The 18,335-nt window shown below is 39.7% G+C and overlaps 1 protein-coding gene across 1 annotated transcript; it reads left to right on the top strand.

Annotated features, from left to right (window-relative positions):
- Positions 1 to 2,992: 2,992 nt before the first annotated feature.
- On the top strand, positions 2,993 to 3,931 carry LOC113615323 (olfactory receptor 1361-like). Its single transcript, XM_027097547.1, has one exon. The coding sequence runs from the start codon at positions 2,993 to 2,995 to the stop codon at positions 3,929 to 3,931; it is 939 nt and encodes a 312-aa protein (XP_026953348.1).
- Positions 3,932 to 18,335: the final 14,404 nt, after the last annotated feature.

The following is an 18,335-nucleotide window of genomic DNA, read 5'->3' as shown; positions in this document are numbered from 1 at the left end:
ATTCAGAGTAGGGAGAAAGATAGGAGTGAAGTTTCAGAAGATAATTTTTAGTCAAGTTCTCAGAATGCTTTTATTTCTAGAGCTCCCCCATGATTAATAAGGGATATTTTAGTGCAGTGATTAAGAAAATGGGATCAAGAGTGAGAGTTTCTGCTAAGAACCTTGGCTCTACCATAAAGTAGTTGTATGACCTTGGGCAAATCATTTAACTTTTTTATTTTCAGTTTCCTCATCTGTGAAAAGATATATGTGTATATATATATAAATCCCAAGAAATCAGTGAGTATCAATATATCCCAGTAGAGAGGACTTCATCCATAGAGGATGGAATTGAGAGTGGTTTCTAATGAGTAGCCTAGAGAATTGTGTCCTGAGCCCTAGGGTGATCTTTTTCTAAATCCAGCAGCAGGGACACCACCACCAGTTGAGGTTTTCAGTTTTATTTCATCCCTCTCCTCTGTCTTTTTCTGTATTTAGAAAGAGAAAAGGTTCACATCTGTGGCTGGGAAAATCACCATTTTTTGAGTGGAGGAAGTGGAACTGTTTTTTTTCTGGAAAAGCTTTGGAAATAGCCACAAAACATCTAGGTAAGTTCCAAAGGAGGGGGATCCCCAACCCAAATACACAAATGTTTGTTACCCAAGTCCACTACAAGAGTATTGTGCCTTGATTCAAGTCACAAATTAGTGACCTGAATATACAAGGGTTGAAAACCTGAAGATACTTATGTGTTTGGTTGTAAAAGATGGTGCCACCTAGGAGATAGTAGATGAGAACATGCAGTTAAATGGAACTGACTGATATGGTGTTTGAAGGTGGAATCAGAAACGTGGACTGTCAAATTTTGCTAATACAGTCTGCATTAGTGAAAAGCCTATATTACATGTACATAATAATATGCCACTTTATTATTTTCAGTACATTCTGTACATATGAAATGGCTAAATGTTGCCTAGCAGAGGTCCCACCAGAACTGATCCTGCCTGATTTATAATCAGCACATTTATTTGTTAGTATGCAAATAAGAACTGCTATAGTACTTGGGGAAAATTGTGTTGTTAAGTAAGTGCAACATTTCTCCTGCAATTTTGCTCCAACTGTTAATTAGTTCTGCTAACCTCTTTTTGCAGATTGTATGAAGTTAAACAGCAAACCAGCAGAAGTATGTGAATTTATACAATGGCAATCCAGTTGTGTTACACTGGGAAGGTTGTATGAAGACATACAGATTTTTTTTTAAGAATTAATTTTTATAGGTTTTATTTATTTATTTATTTATGGCTGTGTTGGGTCTTCGTTGCTGCACGCGGGCTTTCTCTAGTTGTGGCTAGCGGGGACTACTTTTCATTGTGGTTCGCGGGCTTCTCATTGTGATGGCTTCTCCTGCCATGGAGCACCGGCTCTGGGAGCATGGGCTTCAGTAGTTGTAGCACGCGGACTCAGTAGTTGTGGCACACGGGCTTAGTTGCCCCTTGGCATGTGGGATCTTCCCAGACCAGGGCTCGAACCCGTGTCCCCTGCATTGGCAGGTGGATTCTTAACCACTGCGCCACCAGGGAAGCCCAAGACATACAGATTTTTGAGTAAGTAGCAAGTATGTAAAATGGATTTCACAGCAGCATAGATAAGGTACAAGCTGGAATAAGCAAAGACAAAGCTTCCCATTTGTTAGCCCATTTGCTCTCATTTGGACTTACACACATATGGTAAAAACGCTTTGGCATCAAGATTCAAAGTCAATCTCCACCACCTGCTAGCTTTGTGACGTTGGCTGAGCAAGCTCTTATGTGCCTAGAACATAGGTGATGCTCTTCACAAACATGAAGCTGTAAGCAATATAGTAGCAATCGAGCACAGTTGTTAAGTAAGAGGTTCTGAGGTCAGACTGACTGAGCTCAGAATCCTCACTCCACTACACTAGCTATGCATCACTCTTATCAAATTATTTAACTTCTTTAATTCTTGATTTATTCATCTGTAAATGGAACATTTTCTTAGTAGACCTACTCAGCTTACAGAGTTGTGGTGAATATTTAATAAAATAATCAATGTAAAGCACTTAGCACTTGCATGCAACTGCAACATAGTAAGCCCTCAATAAACACTCGCTGTTAAAAGTGTTATCCCAAAACTTTCTTCATTGTGGCTTATGCCCAATCAGCTCCACTATAAATAGCCTTGTTAAGGACACTTACCTTTGCATTGCTTAATTCAGTGGACACCCCTGCATGACTTCAGCAGCATTTATGGCAAATAACTAATTTTTCCTTGTTGAGAAGTAAAAACTGGGAAGTTTTCAGAAAGATCTGAGGAAGAACTAATTACTTAAAGGATAAAATTTTGGATCAGGTGCTGGAAGTAGAGTGTGGCATCTCTCTCTCTGGAACACTAAAACATGATCAGCTAAACCATTGCATGCATATTGAATATTTAACTGCCCAAAGACAGAGGCTCAGCTAGATGTTCTCTGAAGGTTTCTTTTTGCCTTTAAAGTTTGTGATTTTTCCAAATTAGTGAATGATATCAGCTACTATTTGTGCAGCAATAGCTAAAATACAGATATGGGCATTTTACATATGTCCTTGCAATCCTCACAAAAATCCTATAAAGTGGGTATTCTCCACATTTTAAAATTGATGAAATAATCTTAGAAAAGCACAGATAACAGTCATGAAGATACTGAGTGGTAAATTCAAAATATTTCTTTTTTAATTTATTCACTCATTCTTGTATAAATACAACCAATATTTATGAACACCTACTATGTGCTGGGCACTGTTTTTAACACTGGTGTATTGCATTGAACATAGTAGATAAAATCAACGCCCTTGTGGAGCTTGTATTTTGGTAAGCAGAAAATAAGACACAGACTATCTGGTTCAAGGCTTGATTCACTTCTATAATATGGTACAATGTCCTCTGACTGGATTTTGTGTCATGTTACCATTTTACGGTGAAGTCGAATTTTTCCCGTTTTAGACACAGCAAAATCATGCACCAAGGAAACCAAACTATCTCCGAATTTTTCCTCCTGGGACTCACAGTGGTGTCTGAACAGCAGCAGCACATCTTTACGCTGTTTCTGTGCATGTATCTGGTTACCATAGTGGGAAACTTACTCATCATCCTGGCTATTATCAATGATGCTCACCTCCACAGCCCCATGTACTTCTTCCTTGGCAATCTATCCTTCACTGACATCTGCTTCACAACCACTACCATCCCCAAAATGTTGGCAGACATCCAAAGCCAGAGCCTAATCATCTCTTTTGCAGGGTGCCTTACACAAATGTATTTTTTTGTGTTGCTGGTGGACCTGGACCATTTCTTCTTGGCAGCCATGGCATATGACCTGAACATTGCCATCTGTCACCCATTACACTATGCTGCATTACTGAGTCCCAAGGGTTGTGTCCTGCTGGTAGTGACTCCATGGGTTGTCTCTAATCTTGTTTCAGTACTGCATCTCAGTCTGCTGGGCCTCCTGAATTTCTGTGACCAGAGAGAAATCCCACACTTCTGTGACCTGGAAACCATGTTAAGGCTTGCTTGTTTAGACAGCCAGATCAATGATTTGACAATCCTAGTCATTGGGGGATCAGTTATCTTCATCCCATTCACCTTCATTTTTGTCTCCTATTCCCTTATTGGTTGCACTGTACTTAGGATTCCTTCAGCCAAGGGGAAGTGGAAAACATTCTCCACTTGTGGCTCCCATTTCTTAGCTGTGGCCCTCTTCTATGGATCCATTGTTGGGGTCTACTTTCCTCCGTCTTCTGCCTACTCAGCAGAAAGGGATAAGGTGGCTGCCATCATGTATACGGTTGTAACTCCCATGATGAAGCCCTTCAGCTATAGTCTAAGGAACAAGGACATGAAAGGAGCACTGAGGAGACTACTCATCAGGGAAATCTATTTCTGGAGATGGTGATCCCTGCTGTAAGAAATACCTGTATCAACTTCTTAGACTTAGATGAGCACACAGAGGATCCAAACCTCAGGCTACTGTGCCACCATGGTAGTTTCTTCCCCATCCATTTCCTGTCCCAAATACAGGTCCAAGACTCTAGATAGGACTCATCTTTCCATAAAAATAATACCAAAATAAAACAAAACAAAAATGCTCCTTTACTCCACAGTCCTTCACAATTTACAAACAGAGTTTTACCTGAATAAGCTTATGGCTGTGTAGTCAGTACTTACTAATTGGTCTCTAATTTTTGGTTGGTGCCTCCCTTCCCCCTCTACCAAACCCTACATGCTAGATCATTGATAGGAAGGAAGGGAGGAAAAGAGGAAGGAAGGAAGAAAACATTGATGACAATAGTTCAAAATATCTTACAGATAATACCATTTTGAAATTCACAACTTCCAAACAATGACTTGATTCACACTAGTATTTTGGGGTGAATACTGTATCATTCTCATGTACTAGGCAAGAAAAAAGATGCACTAATAGAAGATAAACAAACTAAGGCAAAAACTATCATGTCATTTGTCCTGCTCTGAGCCCTACAGAGGCTCCCCAACAAAGCTTAAGTTCTTCAGCATCTAAGATCCTCTACCACCTGCACTCACCTACATTTCCAGAAGTAAGAATCATCATTCGCTATCTGCTCACCATCTTTTGAACACCCTACATCCCAGGTACACTGGACACTTTGTCATTCTTTGGGCAGTGTATGGATTTGCATGACTCTTGTCTTTGTACATGTTACACCCTCTCCTTGGAATATCTGTTCCATTCTCTCTTCCTACAGACATTTGACACTTTTTAAAGGCTCCATCTCAGGTCTTACACTCTCTGTGAATTATTTCATAATTCTTATACCTTTCTAGGTAAAATTATTCCCTTTTCTCCTCTAGGATCCTGTAGCACTTTATTTTACTATTGTATCACTTATCACAATTAATTATAATTATATTTGTCAGTGTTATCCAAGATGATCTGATCTCTTTACAGTGTACAGGAACTATGTTTTATTAGTCTCTGTAGCTCTAGCCTAGTATAATGCCTGAAACAGGGTAGGTATTCAGTAAACCAAATTGAATAAAACAATTGTCATCTCTCAAAACAGAAAATTTATTTTTAGTTTATCTTCTGCTGACTTGTTGAGTAATACTAGATGACTCAATCTCTCTGAGCTTAGTGTCCCATTGATACAATTCATGAAACAGTATACTAACTTTTGCCTCCTAGCTACCCGCATTGATGATATAGAACATGTTAGAGGTTAAAACTTTCTGAGGCTGTTAAAGTGCCACAGTGGGTAGGTGCCAGGAGTCCAAAATAAATGAAGAGAAACATAAAGAAAATCAGGTATTCAACATACACAAGAATATGAGGATTTGAGGTGTGGTTATGAAACTTAAGACATGATACCTGGGTTCTTTTATTCTGTATCTGTGTAATATCCTAACCTTTGATCATGGAGGAAACTTCAGGCTTTCATGCATCTGATACTGCTAAAACATATTCCAGTTATACTGTCTGGTTGAATGAACCTAGCTCTTTGTTCTCCCTTCAGGGTTGGGTTTGTGGCTTTGCTGCGACACCACAATAGTTCAGTCAGTGCACTCAAAGTGTAGTTTGCCGACCTATGCTAATCACAAAACTATTTGTTACTGGTCAGCAGAGGGATTGAGGTGAGATAAGCTTAGAAACTGAGACAAACATTTAGAAATATAGAGCAATTTCACATTGCTATGAAGTTTTTGTTTTATTTTACAAAAGTATCAGTTTACAAAAATTTGGAAATTAAAAAGTCTAGAAGCACTAGATGCTTCCCTGTCTTCTCCTCCTCCTTCTACTTCTTTTTCTTCTTCTCCTTCTTATACTCCCCTTCCTCCTTTCCCTCCCCAATTTCTCCTTCTCCTTCATCATGTTCAACATAAAATCTTAAGCAGGACTCTGTATGATGAATACCTTTTTAACCAATACCATCAGGGACTGATATTGGATATTTAATTTAAAGCATCAATTAAAGCATTTCTAAAGTATACAAACAGCTCATACAGCTTAATACAAAAAGAAACAAACAACTCAATCGAAACATGGGAAGAAGACCTAAATAGACATTTCTCCAGAGAAGACCTACAGATGGCCAACAGGCACATGAAAAGATGCTCAACATCACTAATTATTAGAGAAATGCAAATCAAGCCTACAACGAGGTACCACCTCACACCAATCAGAATGGCCATCATTAAAAAGTCTACAAATAATAAATGCTGGAGAGGGTGTGGAGAAAAGGGAACCCTCCTACACTGTTTATGGGAATGTAAACTGGTGCAGCCAATATGGAGAACAGTATGGAGGTTCCTTAAAAAAGTAAAAATAGAACTACCATATGTTCCTACAATTCTACTCCTGGGCATATATGTGGAAAAAATGAAAACTCTAATTTGAAAAGATACATGCACCCCAATGTTCATAACAGCACTATTTACAATAGCTAATACATGGATGCAACCTAAATGTCCATCAACAGATGAATGGATAAAGAGGATATGGTATATATATATATATATATATATATATATATATATATATATATATATGGAATACTACTCAGCCATAAAAAGGATGAAATAATGCCATTTGCAGCAATATGAATGTACCGAGAGATTATCATACTAAGTGAAGTGAGTCAGACAGAGAAAGACAAATATCATGTGATATCACTTATATGTGGAATCTAAACTATGACACAAATGAACTTATCTACAAAACAGAAACAGACTCGCAGACATAGAGAACAGACTAGTGGTTAGCAAAGGGGAAAGGGGGGGAACTCAATTGGGAATATGAGATTAACAGAAACAAACATCTATATTTAAAACAGACAAACAACAAGAACCTACTGTATAGCACAGAGAACTATATTCAATATCTTACAATAACTTATAATGGAAAAGAATCTGAAAAAGAATATATATATGTGAAACAATCACTTTGCTGTACACCTGAAACATTGCAAATCAACTATACTTCAATTAAATAAATAATTGAAATTTTTTTAAATTAAAAATACATCAATTAAAGCAAAGAGTCATTAAGCTCACACAGCCCCTTAACACTTCATTTTTCAGAATACTCTATTTTGGCTTATTCCATGCAAAGATATATTCCTTAACTAATCTTTTGATGTAGGGGACAAGATCCTTTCTTTGATTATGGATTGACTGATTGTGTTCTGAATAATCACTGTTGAATGAATCTCACATTTTAAAAAATATCATATATTGTTTTATTCTTGATAATAAAACTGGGCCTACTCATGTTATAAAATTTAGAAAATACAGTAAACTATATAAAAGATAAAATTAAAAAATCACCACAATCCCACTTTCTACAGATAGCCATTGTGACATTTTGGTGTATTTTTTTCTATGAAAATATATAAGATATATAAAGAATATATATAAGGATATACATGTAATATAGAAGTTAAACTAGAAATGTAACAGGTGAGGTCTTAGATGTACTTTTGGCATAGATGTATTCCTTTTGATATCAGTGTTGCTAAAGCCTATGCCTTCAAGTCTTTGCACCCCTGTTTAGCTTTGCAACATGCCCTCACCCCACCCCCAGCACTTCCAGCTTCTCCATCCTGCTCTACTTTTGTTTTCTTCAACACTTGCCACCTTTAATCTATTAAAAACTTTTCTCATTTATTATGTTTATTGTTTTCTGTGTGTCTTTTCCTCACCCCTTCAATGTAAGCTCCAAGAAGGCAGGATCTTGTCAGTTTTGTTCAATGATGTATCCCAAATGCCTAAAGCAATGGTAAGTGCAAAGTAGGTGCTAAATAACTCATCGTGAAAGAATGACTTAAGATTATATGAGTCTTGGGGGGGAGTAGTCAAGATTGCGGAATAGGAGGATGTGAAATTCACCTCACCTCACAAGTATATCAAGAATACATCTACAAGTGGAATGATTTTCACAGAACACCTGCTGAACACTAGTGGAAGACCTCGGACACTTAAAAGGACAAGAAAAATCCCCACACAACTGCATAGGATGAAAGGAAGAAAAAAAGAAAAGAGGAAACAGGAAGGGACCAGCACCCCTGGCAGGGAGCTGAAGGTGAAGAGAGGTTCCCACACTCAGAAAAGCCCTGCTCACGGTGGGGAAATCAGCTGGGACAGAAAGAGACCTTCGGGGAATCAGAGGGGAATGCAGTAACCAGTCTGTGGAAGGCAGGACAAAGTAAGAACTGTGCACATGGTCTGTGCCACAGCCCTGCACACCCCAGCATAAGTCATGTGTCCCCTGGTAGAGTGGGGGCCTGGGAGCTGGAAAGTGGGGTATGGACAGTGGACCCAAGGAAGGGACAGCTGTTGGCTGTGAAGACAGCCTGAAGGGATGGAGTAAGGAGCCCCACAACTGGGAAAGTTGCAGAAGAAGCCTGGGCCACCATAGAAGCAAGGTGCCACTGTTGAGTGGCATGCAAGGGGCAGGGTCAGCATTGCAACCCCTTCCCCCCTCACTGGCCCCTGCCTCCGTGGGCACTGGGGGGGGCACCCATCTGAACAGGCTCGCCCGCTCCTCAAGCCAAGGCCTCCTCCATCTGTGCAGGCTCCAAGGTCCTGAGTGCTGACACTGCCAAAGCCTCTGTTGGCTGCACAGGCCCCGGTGGGCCCACGCATGCCGCTCATGCCAAAGCCTCCTTGGGAATCAGCCCTGGGTGCCCCAGCCTGAGATGGGAATCTGCCAATGCTGGCAGGGGCTGAGCGCTAAAGTGTGGGGTTAGGAGAGTGGATCAGAGAGAGGACCGCTATCGGCTGCTTGGAGGAAACCTGAGGGGATGGGAGTGAGGGGCTCCGAGGATAGGAGTGAGGAGCTCCATGGCCAGGAATGCTCCTAGAGGAAGCGTGGTCTGCCTTGGAAACAAGGCACCATTGCTGAGTGGTGTGCAAGGGGCGGAGCCTACATCCCAGACTCTCTCCCCACATGCCAGCCCCTGCCTCTGTGGGCACTGGGAGGGACTCCCACCAGAGCAAGCACACTGTAGGCTGTTGCAACTTCCTTCCAGTCTCTGCCACCACAGGCACTTTGCGCATGCCCTAGTTGTGGCCGCCTTATCCTTCCCCAGCCTGAGCAAGTAAGTGTGCCCCAATCAGTTACTGCTTTTGGCCCCTCTCGTCTGGGCAGGGAAAAGATGCCTGAGGGTGGCCCACATGCAGAGGTGGGGCCAAAAGCAAAGCTGAGCTCCAGGGGCTGTGTGACTAAGGAAGAGGAACAGAAATCTCTTCCTTGCACCTGCACAAACTGTGGATTAAATCCCGGCAATCGGCATGGTAAACCCTGCATCTGTGGAATATCTGAATGGGCAAGTGCTCCCACGACTGAGACCAGTCTAGCTTTAGCAGCTGTGAACTTTGGGGGCAAGTACACATGGGAGTTGTGCCAGGTCAGAGTCTGAGCTGACCCCACAGTGCCCACAGTGGGTCCAGAGACCTACCTAGAGGTATTGGAGAGCCTGCTGTGGAGGCAGGGTTTGGCTGTGGCTCACTGTGGGGGTAAGGACACTGACAGTGGAGGCCCCAGGAAAATATTATTATTACTATTTTTTTGTTTTGTTTTGTTCTTTTTTGTTGTTTTTATTTTTTTTCTTTTTTTAACTTTTTAATGTATTTTTTCTTTTAATATTTTTACTTTACTTTTTTGTTGTTTCTGTTCTTATTTTTGTTTTATTTTTATCTTTTTTTGATTGTTTTTCTGTGTTTTATGTTTTTTTTTTTTTAGTTTGCTTTCTGTTTTTCTTTTTTGTGTGTTTTGTTTTTATTGTTTGTTTTCATTTTGGGTTTTTTTTTGGTTGGTTGTTCTCTTATTTTGTTTTCTTTGTGTTTTGGGGTCTGTTTCATAGTTTGTTTATTTTGTTTTGCTTTTATCACTTGTCTTGGGTTTTGTTTTCTTTTCCTTTTCTTTTGGCTGTTGTTGCTGCTGTTTCTTTGTTTTTGTTTTTGCTATTTGCCTTGGGTTTTGTTTGACTGCTTCTTTTCTTTTCTTTTCTTTTTTTTTTTGGCTGCACTGCCTGGCTTGAGGGGTCTTGGTTCCCCGGCCAGGGGTTGGGACTGGGCCTCTGGGATGGGAGTGCTGAGTCCAGGATGCTGGAACACCAGATAATTCCTGGCCCCAGAAAATGTTAATAGGCCTGAGTGCTCCCAGAGGTATACATCTTGACACCAAAACCCACTTTCACCCAAATGCCTGCATGCTCCAATGCTGAACGCCTCTCGCCAAACAACCAGAAAGACAGGAACACAGCCCCACCCATCAGCAAGACAGGCTGCCTAAAGTTGTACTAAGCTCACAGACACCCCAAAGCACAACCCCTGATGAAGGCCTGCCCATCAGAGGGGCAAGACTCAGCTCCACCCACCACAGTGCAGGCACCAGTCCCTCTCACCAAGAGGCCTACACAAGCCTCTGAACCAACCTCAACAACCAGGGGGCAGGCACCAGAAGCAAGAGCAAGACCCTGCAGCCTGCTGAAAGGAGACCACAAACACAGTAAGTTAGACAAAATAAGATGACAGAGAAATATGTTGCAGATGAAGGAGAAAGGTAAAAACTCACAAGACCAAATAAATGAAGAGGAAAACAGTAATCTATCTAAAAAAGAATTCAAAGTAATGACATTAAAGGTGAATGAAGATCTCAGAAATAGAAGGGAGGCATAGATTGAGAAGATACAAGAAATGTTTAACAAGGACATAAAAGAACTACAGAACAAACAAACAGTGATGAACAACACAATAACTGAAATGAGGGACTTCTCTGGTGGTCTAGTGGTTAGGACTTCACCTTCCAATGCAGGGGATGTGGGTTCAATCCCTGGTCAGAGAGCTAAGGTCTCACATGCCTTGTGGCCATAAAAACAAAACATAAAACAAAAGCAATATTGTAAAAAATTCAATGAAAGCTGAAGAAATGAGGGGAGGACCTTCAAGATGGAAGAGGAGTAAGACGTGGAGATCACCTTCCTCCCCACACATACATCAGAAATACATCCACATGTGGAACAACTCCTACAGAACACCTACTGAACAATGGCAGGAGACCTCAGACTTCCCAAAAGGCAAGAAACTCCCCACGTAGCTGGGTAGGGCAAAAGTAAAAAGAAAAAACAGAGACAAAAGAATAGAGGCAGGACCTGCACTTCTGGGAGGGAGCAATGAAGGAGGAAAAGTTTTCACACACTAGGAAGCCCCTTCACTGGTGGAGACAGGGTGGAGGCGGGGAAGCTTTGGAGCCATAGTGGGGAGCACAGCAATAGGGGTGCAGAGGGCAAAGTGGAGAGACTCCCGCACAGAGGATCAGTGCCGACCAGCATAACCAGCTGGAGAGGCTTGTCTGCTCACCTGCTGGCTGGGATGGGTGGGGGCTGGGAGCTGAGGCTTGGGTTTCGGAGATCAGACCCCAGGGAGAGGACTGGGGTTGGCTGCGTGAACACAGCCTGAAGGGGGCTAGTGTGCCACAGCTAGCCGAGAGGGAGTCCAGGAAAAACTCTGGACCTGCCTAAGAGACAAGAGACAATTGTTTTGGGTTGCACGAGGAGAGGGGATACAGAGCACCATCTAAATGAGCTCCAGAGACAGGCGCAAGCCACTGCTATCAGCATGGACACCAGAGACAGGCATGAAACACTAAGGCTGCTGCTGAAGCCAACAAGAAGCCTGTGTGGAAACAGAGGTCACTATCCACACCTCCCCACCTGGGAGCCTGTGCAGCTCGACACTGCCAGGGTCCCGTGATCCAGGGACAACTTCCCTGGGAGAACACTCGGCACGCCTCAGGCTGTTGCAACATCACGCTGGCCTCTGCCGCTGCAGGCTTGACCCACATTCTGTACCCTTACCTCCCCCTGGCCGGAGTGAGCCAGAGCCCCCTAATCAGCTGCTACTTTAATCCTGTCCTCTCTGGGTGGGGAACACCCTCAGACAAACCAAATGCAGAGCTGGGGTTAATCCAAAGCGGAACCCAAGGAGTTGTGCGAACAAAGAGAAACGGATGGTGCTCCCTGCAGCCTCAGAAGCAGTGATTAAATCTCCACAATCACCTTGATGTACCCTGCATCTGTGGAATACCTGAATAGACAATGAATTACCCCAAAATTAAGGCAGTGAAATTTGGAAGCAATAATATATATATTTTATTACTTTTCCTCGTTTTGTGAGAGTGTATGTGCATGCTTCTTTGTGTGATTTTGTCAGGACAGCTTTGCTTTTACCATTTATCCTAGGGTTCTGTCTGTCCGTTTGTTTTGGCATTTTTTTTTTTAGTATAGTTTTTAGCACTTGTTATCATTGGTTGATTTGTTTTCTGGTTTGGCTGCCCTCTTCTTCCTTAATAATTATTTTTTATTTTAATAACTTTATTTTAGTTCATTTTTCTTTCTTTCTTTCTTTCTTTTATCCCTTATCTTCTGAGCCATATGGCTGACAGGGTATTGGTGTTCCGGCCAGGTGTCAGGCCTGTGCCTCTGAGGTGGGAGAGCTGAGTTCAGGACTTTGGTCCACCGAGACGTCCCACCTCCACATAATATCAAACAGCGAGAGCTCTCCCAGAGATCTCCAACTCAACTCTAAGACCCAGCTCCACTCAATAACAAGCAAGATACAGTGCTGGACACCCTATGCCAAACAACTAGCAAGAGACAGACACAACCACACCCATTAGCAGAGAGGCGGCATAAAATCATAACAAGGTCACAGATACCCCCAAAACACACCACCAGATGCGGTCAGATCAAGAGAAAGACAAGATCCAACCTCATCCTCCAGAACACAGGCACTACTCCGCTCCAACAGAAAGCCTACACAACCCACTGAACCAACCTTAGCCACTGGTGGCAGATACCAAATACAACAGGAACAATGAAACTGTAGCCTGCGAAAAGGAGACCCCCAAAACAGTAAGTTAAGCAAGATGAAAAGATACAGAAATATGCAGCAGATGAAGGAGCAAGGTAAAAACCCACCAGACCAAACAAATGAAGAGGAAATAGGCAGTCTACCTGAAAAATAATTCAGAATAATGATAGTAAAGATGATCCAAAATCTTGGAAATAGAATGGAGAAAATACAAGAAACATTCAAAAAGGATCTAGAAGAACTAAACAGCAAATAAACAATGATGAACAACACAATAAATGAAATTAAAAATTCTCTAGAAGGAATCAATAGCAGAATAACTGAGGCAGAAGAACGGATAAGTGACCTGGAAGATAAAATAGTAGAAATAACTACTGCAGAGCAGAATAAACAAAAAAGAACGAAAAGAACTGAGGACAGTCTCATAGACCTCTGGGACAACATTAAACGCACAAACATTCAAATTCTAGAGGTCCCAGAAGAAGAAGAGTAAAAAAAAGTGACTAGGAAATATTTCAACAGATTATAGTTGAAAACTTCCCTAATATGGGAAAGGAAACAGTCAATCAAATCCAGGAAGCGCAGAGAGTCCCATATAGGATAAATCAAAGGAGAAACAAGCCACAACACATATTAATCAAACTAAGAGAAATTAAATACAAATTAAAAATATTAAAAGCAGCCAGGGAAAAACAACAAATAACATACAAGGGAATCCTCATAAGGTTAACAGCTGATCTTTCAGCAGAAGCTCTGCAAGCCAGAAGGGAGTGGCAGGACATACTTAAAGTGATGAAACGGAAAAATGTACAACCAAGATTACTCAAGGAAGCAAGGATCTCATTCAGATTCGATGGAGAAATTAAAACCCTTACAGACAAGCAAAAGCTAAGAGAATTCAGCAGCACCAAACCAGCTTTACAACAAATGCTAAAGGAACTTCTCTAGGCAGGAAACACAAGAGAAGGAAAAGACCTACAATAACAAACCCAAAACAATTAAGAAAATGATAACAGGAACATATATATTGATAACTACCTTAAATGTAAATGGATTAAATGCTCCCAGCAAAAGACATAGACTGGCGGAATGGATACAAAAACAAGACCCGTATATATGCTGTATACAAGGGACCCACTTCAGACCTAGGGACACATACAGACTGAAAGTGAAGGTACGGAAAAAGATATTCCATGCAAATGGAAATCAAAAGAAAGCTGGAGGAGCAATTCTCACGTCAGACAAAATAGACTTTAAAACAAAGACTATAATAAGAGACAAAGAAGGGCACTACATACTGATCAAGGGATCAATCCAAGAAGAAGATATAACAATTGTAAATATTTATGCACCCAACATAGGAGCACCTCAATACATAAGGCAAATGCTAACAGCCATAAAAGGGGAAATCAGCAGTAACACAATCATAGCAGAAGAGTTTAACATCCCACTTTCAATGGTGGACAGATCAATCAGGATGAAAATAAAAAAGGAAACACAAGCTTTAAATGATACATTAAACAAGATGGACTTAACTGATATTTATAGGACATTCCATCCAAAAACCATGGGATACACTTTCTTTTCAAGTGCTCATGGAACATTCTCCAGGATAGATCATATTCTGGGTAACAAATCAAGCCTTGGTAAATTTAAGAAAACTGAAATCGTATCAAGTATCTTTTCCAAACACAACGCTATGAGACTAGAAATCAATTACAGAAAAAAACTGTAAAATATACAAACACATGGAGGCTAAACAATACATTACTAAATAACCATAAGACCACTGAAGAAATCAAAGAGTAAATAAAAAAATAAGTAGAAACAAATGACAATGAAAACATGATGACCCAAAACGTATGAGATGCAGCAAAATTAGTTCTAAGAGGGAAGTTTAGAACACTACAATCCTACCTCAAGAAACAAGAAATATCTCAAATAAACCTACCATTACACCTAAAGCCATTAGAGAAAGAAGAACAACCCCCCCCCCAAAGTTAGCAGAAGGAAAATAATCATAAAAATCAGATCGGAAATAAATGAAAAAGAAATGAAGGAAACAATAGCAAAGATCAATAAACTAAAAGCTGGTTCTTTGAAAGGATAAACAAAATTGATAAACCATTAGCCACACTGATCAGGAAAAAGTGAAAAGACTCAAATCAACAGAATTAGAAATGTAAAAGGAGAAGTAACAACTGACACTGCAGAAATATAAAGGATCATGAGAGATTACTACAATCAACTATATGCCAATAAATTGGACAACCTGGAAGAAATGGACAAATTCTTAGAAAAGCACAACCTTCTGAGACGGAACCAGGAAGAAATATACAATATAAAAAACCCAATCACAAGCACTGAAATTGAAACTGTGATTAAAAATCTTCCAAAAAGCAAAACCCGAGGACCGGATGGCTTCAGAGGTGAATTCTATCAAATATTTAGACAAGAGCTAATATCTATCCTTCTCAAAATCTTCCAAAACATAGCAGAGGGAGGAACACTCCCAAACCCATTCTACAAAGCCAAATTATACAAGCAGCTCATGCAGCTCAACATCACAAAAACAAACAATGCAATCCAAAAATGGGTGGAAGACCTAAACAGACATTTCTCCAAAGAAGACATACAGATGGCCAACTAACACATGGAAAGATGCTCAACATCACTAATCATTAGAGAAATGCAAATCAAAACTACAATGAGGTGTCACCTCACACAGGTCAGAATGCCCATCATCAAAAAATCTACAAACAGTAAATGCTGGAGAGGGTGTGGAGAAAAGGGAAGCCTCTTGCACTTTTGGTGGGAATGTAAATTGATACAGCCACTATGGAGAACACTATGGAGGTTCCTTAAAAAACTAAAATTAGAACTACCATATTATCCAGCAATCTGATTCCTGGGCATATATCTGGGAAAACCACAATTCAAAACGAAACATGCACCCAATGTTCATTGCAGCACTATTTACAATAACCAGGACATGGAAGCCACCTAAATGTCCATTAACAGAGTAATGGATAAAGAAGATGTGGTACATATACACAATGGAATATTACTCGGCCATAAGAAGGAAGGAAATTGCATCATTTGTAGATATATAGATGGACCTAGAGACTGTCATACAGAGTGAAGTAAGTCAGGAAGAGAAAAGCAAGTATTGTATGTTAACACATATATGTGGAATCTAGAAATATAGTACAGATGATCTTATTTGCAAAGCAGAAGTAGAGACACAGACGTAGAGAACAAACATATGGATACCAATGGGGAAAGGGGGCAGTGCGATAAATTGGGAGATCAGGATTGACTTGTATACACTATTGATACTATGTATAAAATAAATAACTAATGAGAGCCTACTGTATAGCACAGGGAACTCTACTCAATTCTCTGTGGTGACTTAAATGTGAAGGAAAACCAAAAAAGAGGGCATATATGTATACATATAGCTGATTCACTTTGCTATACAGTAGAAACTAACACATTTTAAAGCAACTATACTCCAATAAAAATTAATTTAAAAAAAGATTGTATGAGTCTTCCACTTTTCATTACTAAAGATTATAAACATATACAATAAACAAAATGTATAATATTCTATGCTATGGCTATTTCATGATTTATTTAACCATTCCCCTATTGTAAATCATTTAGGCTGATTATAATTTTCCATCAGAATAAATAATGTGATTTTATTTTTTTGAGTTAACATTGATTTATAACATTGTATCAGTGTCAAGTGTATATTATATTTCATATATATTTCATATTTCTGTATATGCTACACCACCAAAATTTAGTATTCATCCATAACCATATAGCTAATCTCGTTTACCCATTTTTCCTTCCCCTCCCCACACCTCTTCCTCTGGTAACTACTACTCTGTTTTCTGCATCTACAAGTTTGTGTTTTTTGGTTTGATATGTTCATTTGTTTGTTTGTTTGTTTATTAGTTTTCTATAATCCACATATGAGTGAAATTATACAGTATTTGTCTTTCTTAATCTGACTTATTTCACTTAGTATAATACCAGCAAGGTCCATTCATGTTGTTGTAAATGGCAAGAGTTCATCTTTTTGTATGGTTGAGTAATATTCCATTGTGTATGTATACCACATCTTCTTTATCCATTCATCCACTGATGAGCACTTAGGTTGTTTCCTTATCTTGTATATTTTAAATAATGCCACATGAACATAAGGATGCATATATTTTTCAGATTCGTGTTTTCATATTCTTTAGATAAATACCCAGAAGTGGGATAGCTCAGTCAAATGGTAGTTCTAGTCTTAATTTTTTTGGAGGAATCTCCATACTGTCTTCCCTAGTGGCTGCACCAATTTACATTCCCACCAACAGTGTATGAGGGTTCCCTTTTCTCCACATCCTCACCATCTTTCTTTTGCCTCTATTTTATTTATTTATTTATTATACAGCAGTTTCTTATTAGTTATCTAGTTTATACCCTCACCATCTTTTTGATAATAGTCATTCTGACAGGTGTGAGGTGATATTTCATTGTGGTTTTGATTTGCATTTCCCTAATAATTAGTAATGTTGAACATTTTTTCATGTGGCTGTTGGCCATCTGTATGTCTCCTTTTGGAAAATGTCTATTCAGCTCCTCTGCTCACTTTTTAACCAGGCTGTTTGTTTTTTATTGTTATTGAGTGTTATGAGTTCTTTATATATTTTGGATATTAATCCCTTATTGGATATATCATTTGAAAATATATTCTCCCACTCAGTAGGTTATCTTTTTGCTTTATTGATGGTTTCCTTTGCTGTACAGAAGTTTTTTAGTTTGACGTAACCCCATTTGCTTATTTTTGCTTTTTGAACCTTACCCTTCATGCATCATCTTTGACTTCCAGTTTCAGTTTCTTTAAAGTGAAGCAGAACTCAAGGACATTTGGAAAGCAAGCTAAGTGCATTATCCTCCTTGGGTAGCTTTCAGTTTTGTCCACAATCTTTTACATCTAATTCAACAACAATATTTACTGACCTGCCTTTATTTAGTCTTTTCAATGCATGTAACTTAGTTTTCGTAGAAACAAACTTCTTTTGTCTTCATATTGTGTTGGTTAATATAATTGTATTAAATTTAACTAAAATTATACTTACAAAAACAAGTGAAACTAACACAAAGAGATTTTGGAAAAATACAACTGACTTAGTAAGATAACACATAATTGGTGGGACACGACCATAACTGTGTGGACATACAGAGAGTAGCTGAGTAGCTACTAGTATTATCAGTGCATGGCCATTGGTCAGAATGTTTTGCACAGAGAAAGGAGGGTGCCTTTAAGGTAGAGAGTCATATCTTAAGGCCAGAAGAGACCAAAACAAATGATGTTTAGCCTAAAATGCTTTTATACTCTGAGCCAGCAAAGAATGAAATGCCTACTGGAAGTTATGGTGGAGATATATATA

Source organism: Aethalodelphis obliquidens, unplaced genomic scaffold (genome assembly GCF_003676395.1).
Source record: "Aethalodelphis obliquidens isolate GAN/ISIS:26980383/991018 unplaced genomic scaffold, ASM367639v1 scaffold115, whole genome shotgun sequence".
Classification (NCBI taxonomy): Eukaryota; Metazoa; Chordata; class Mammalia; order Artiodactyla; family Delphinidae; genus Aethalodelphis; species Aethalodelphis obliquidens.
This window is presented reverse-complemented; position numbering and strand designations above follow the sequence as displayed.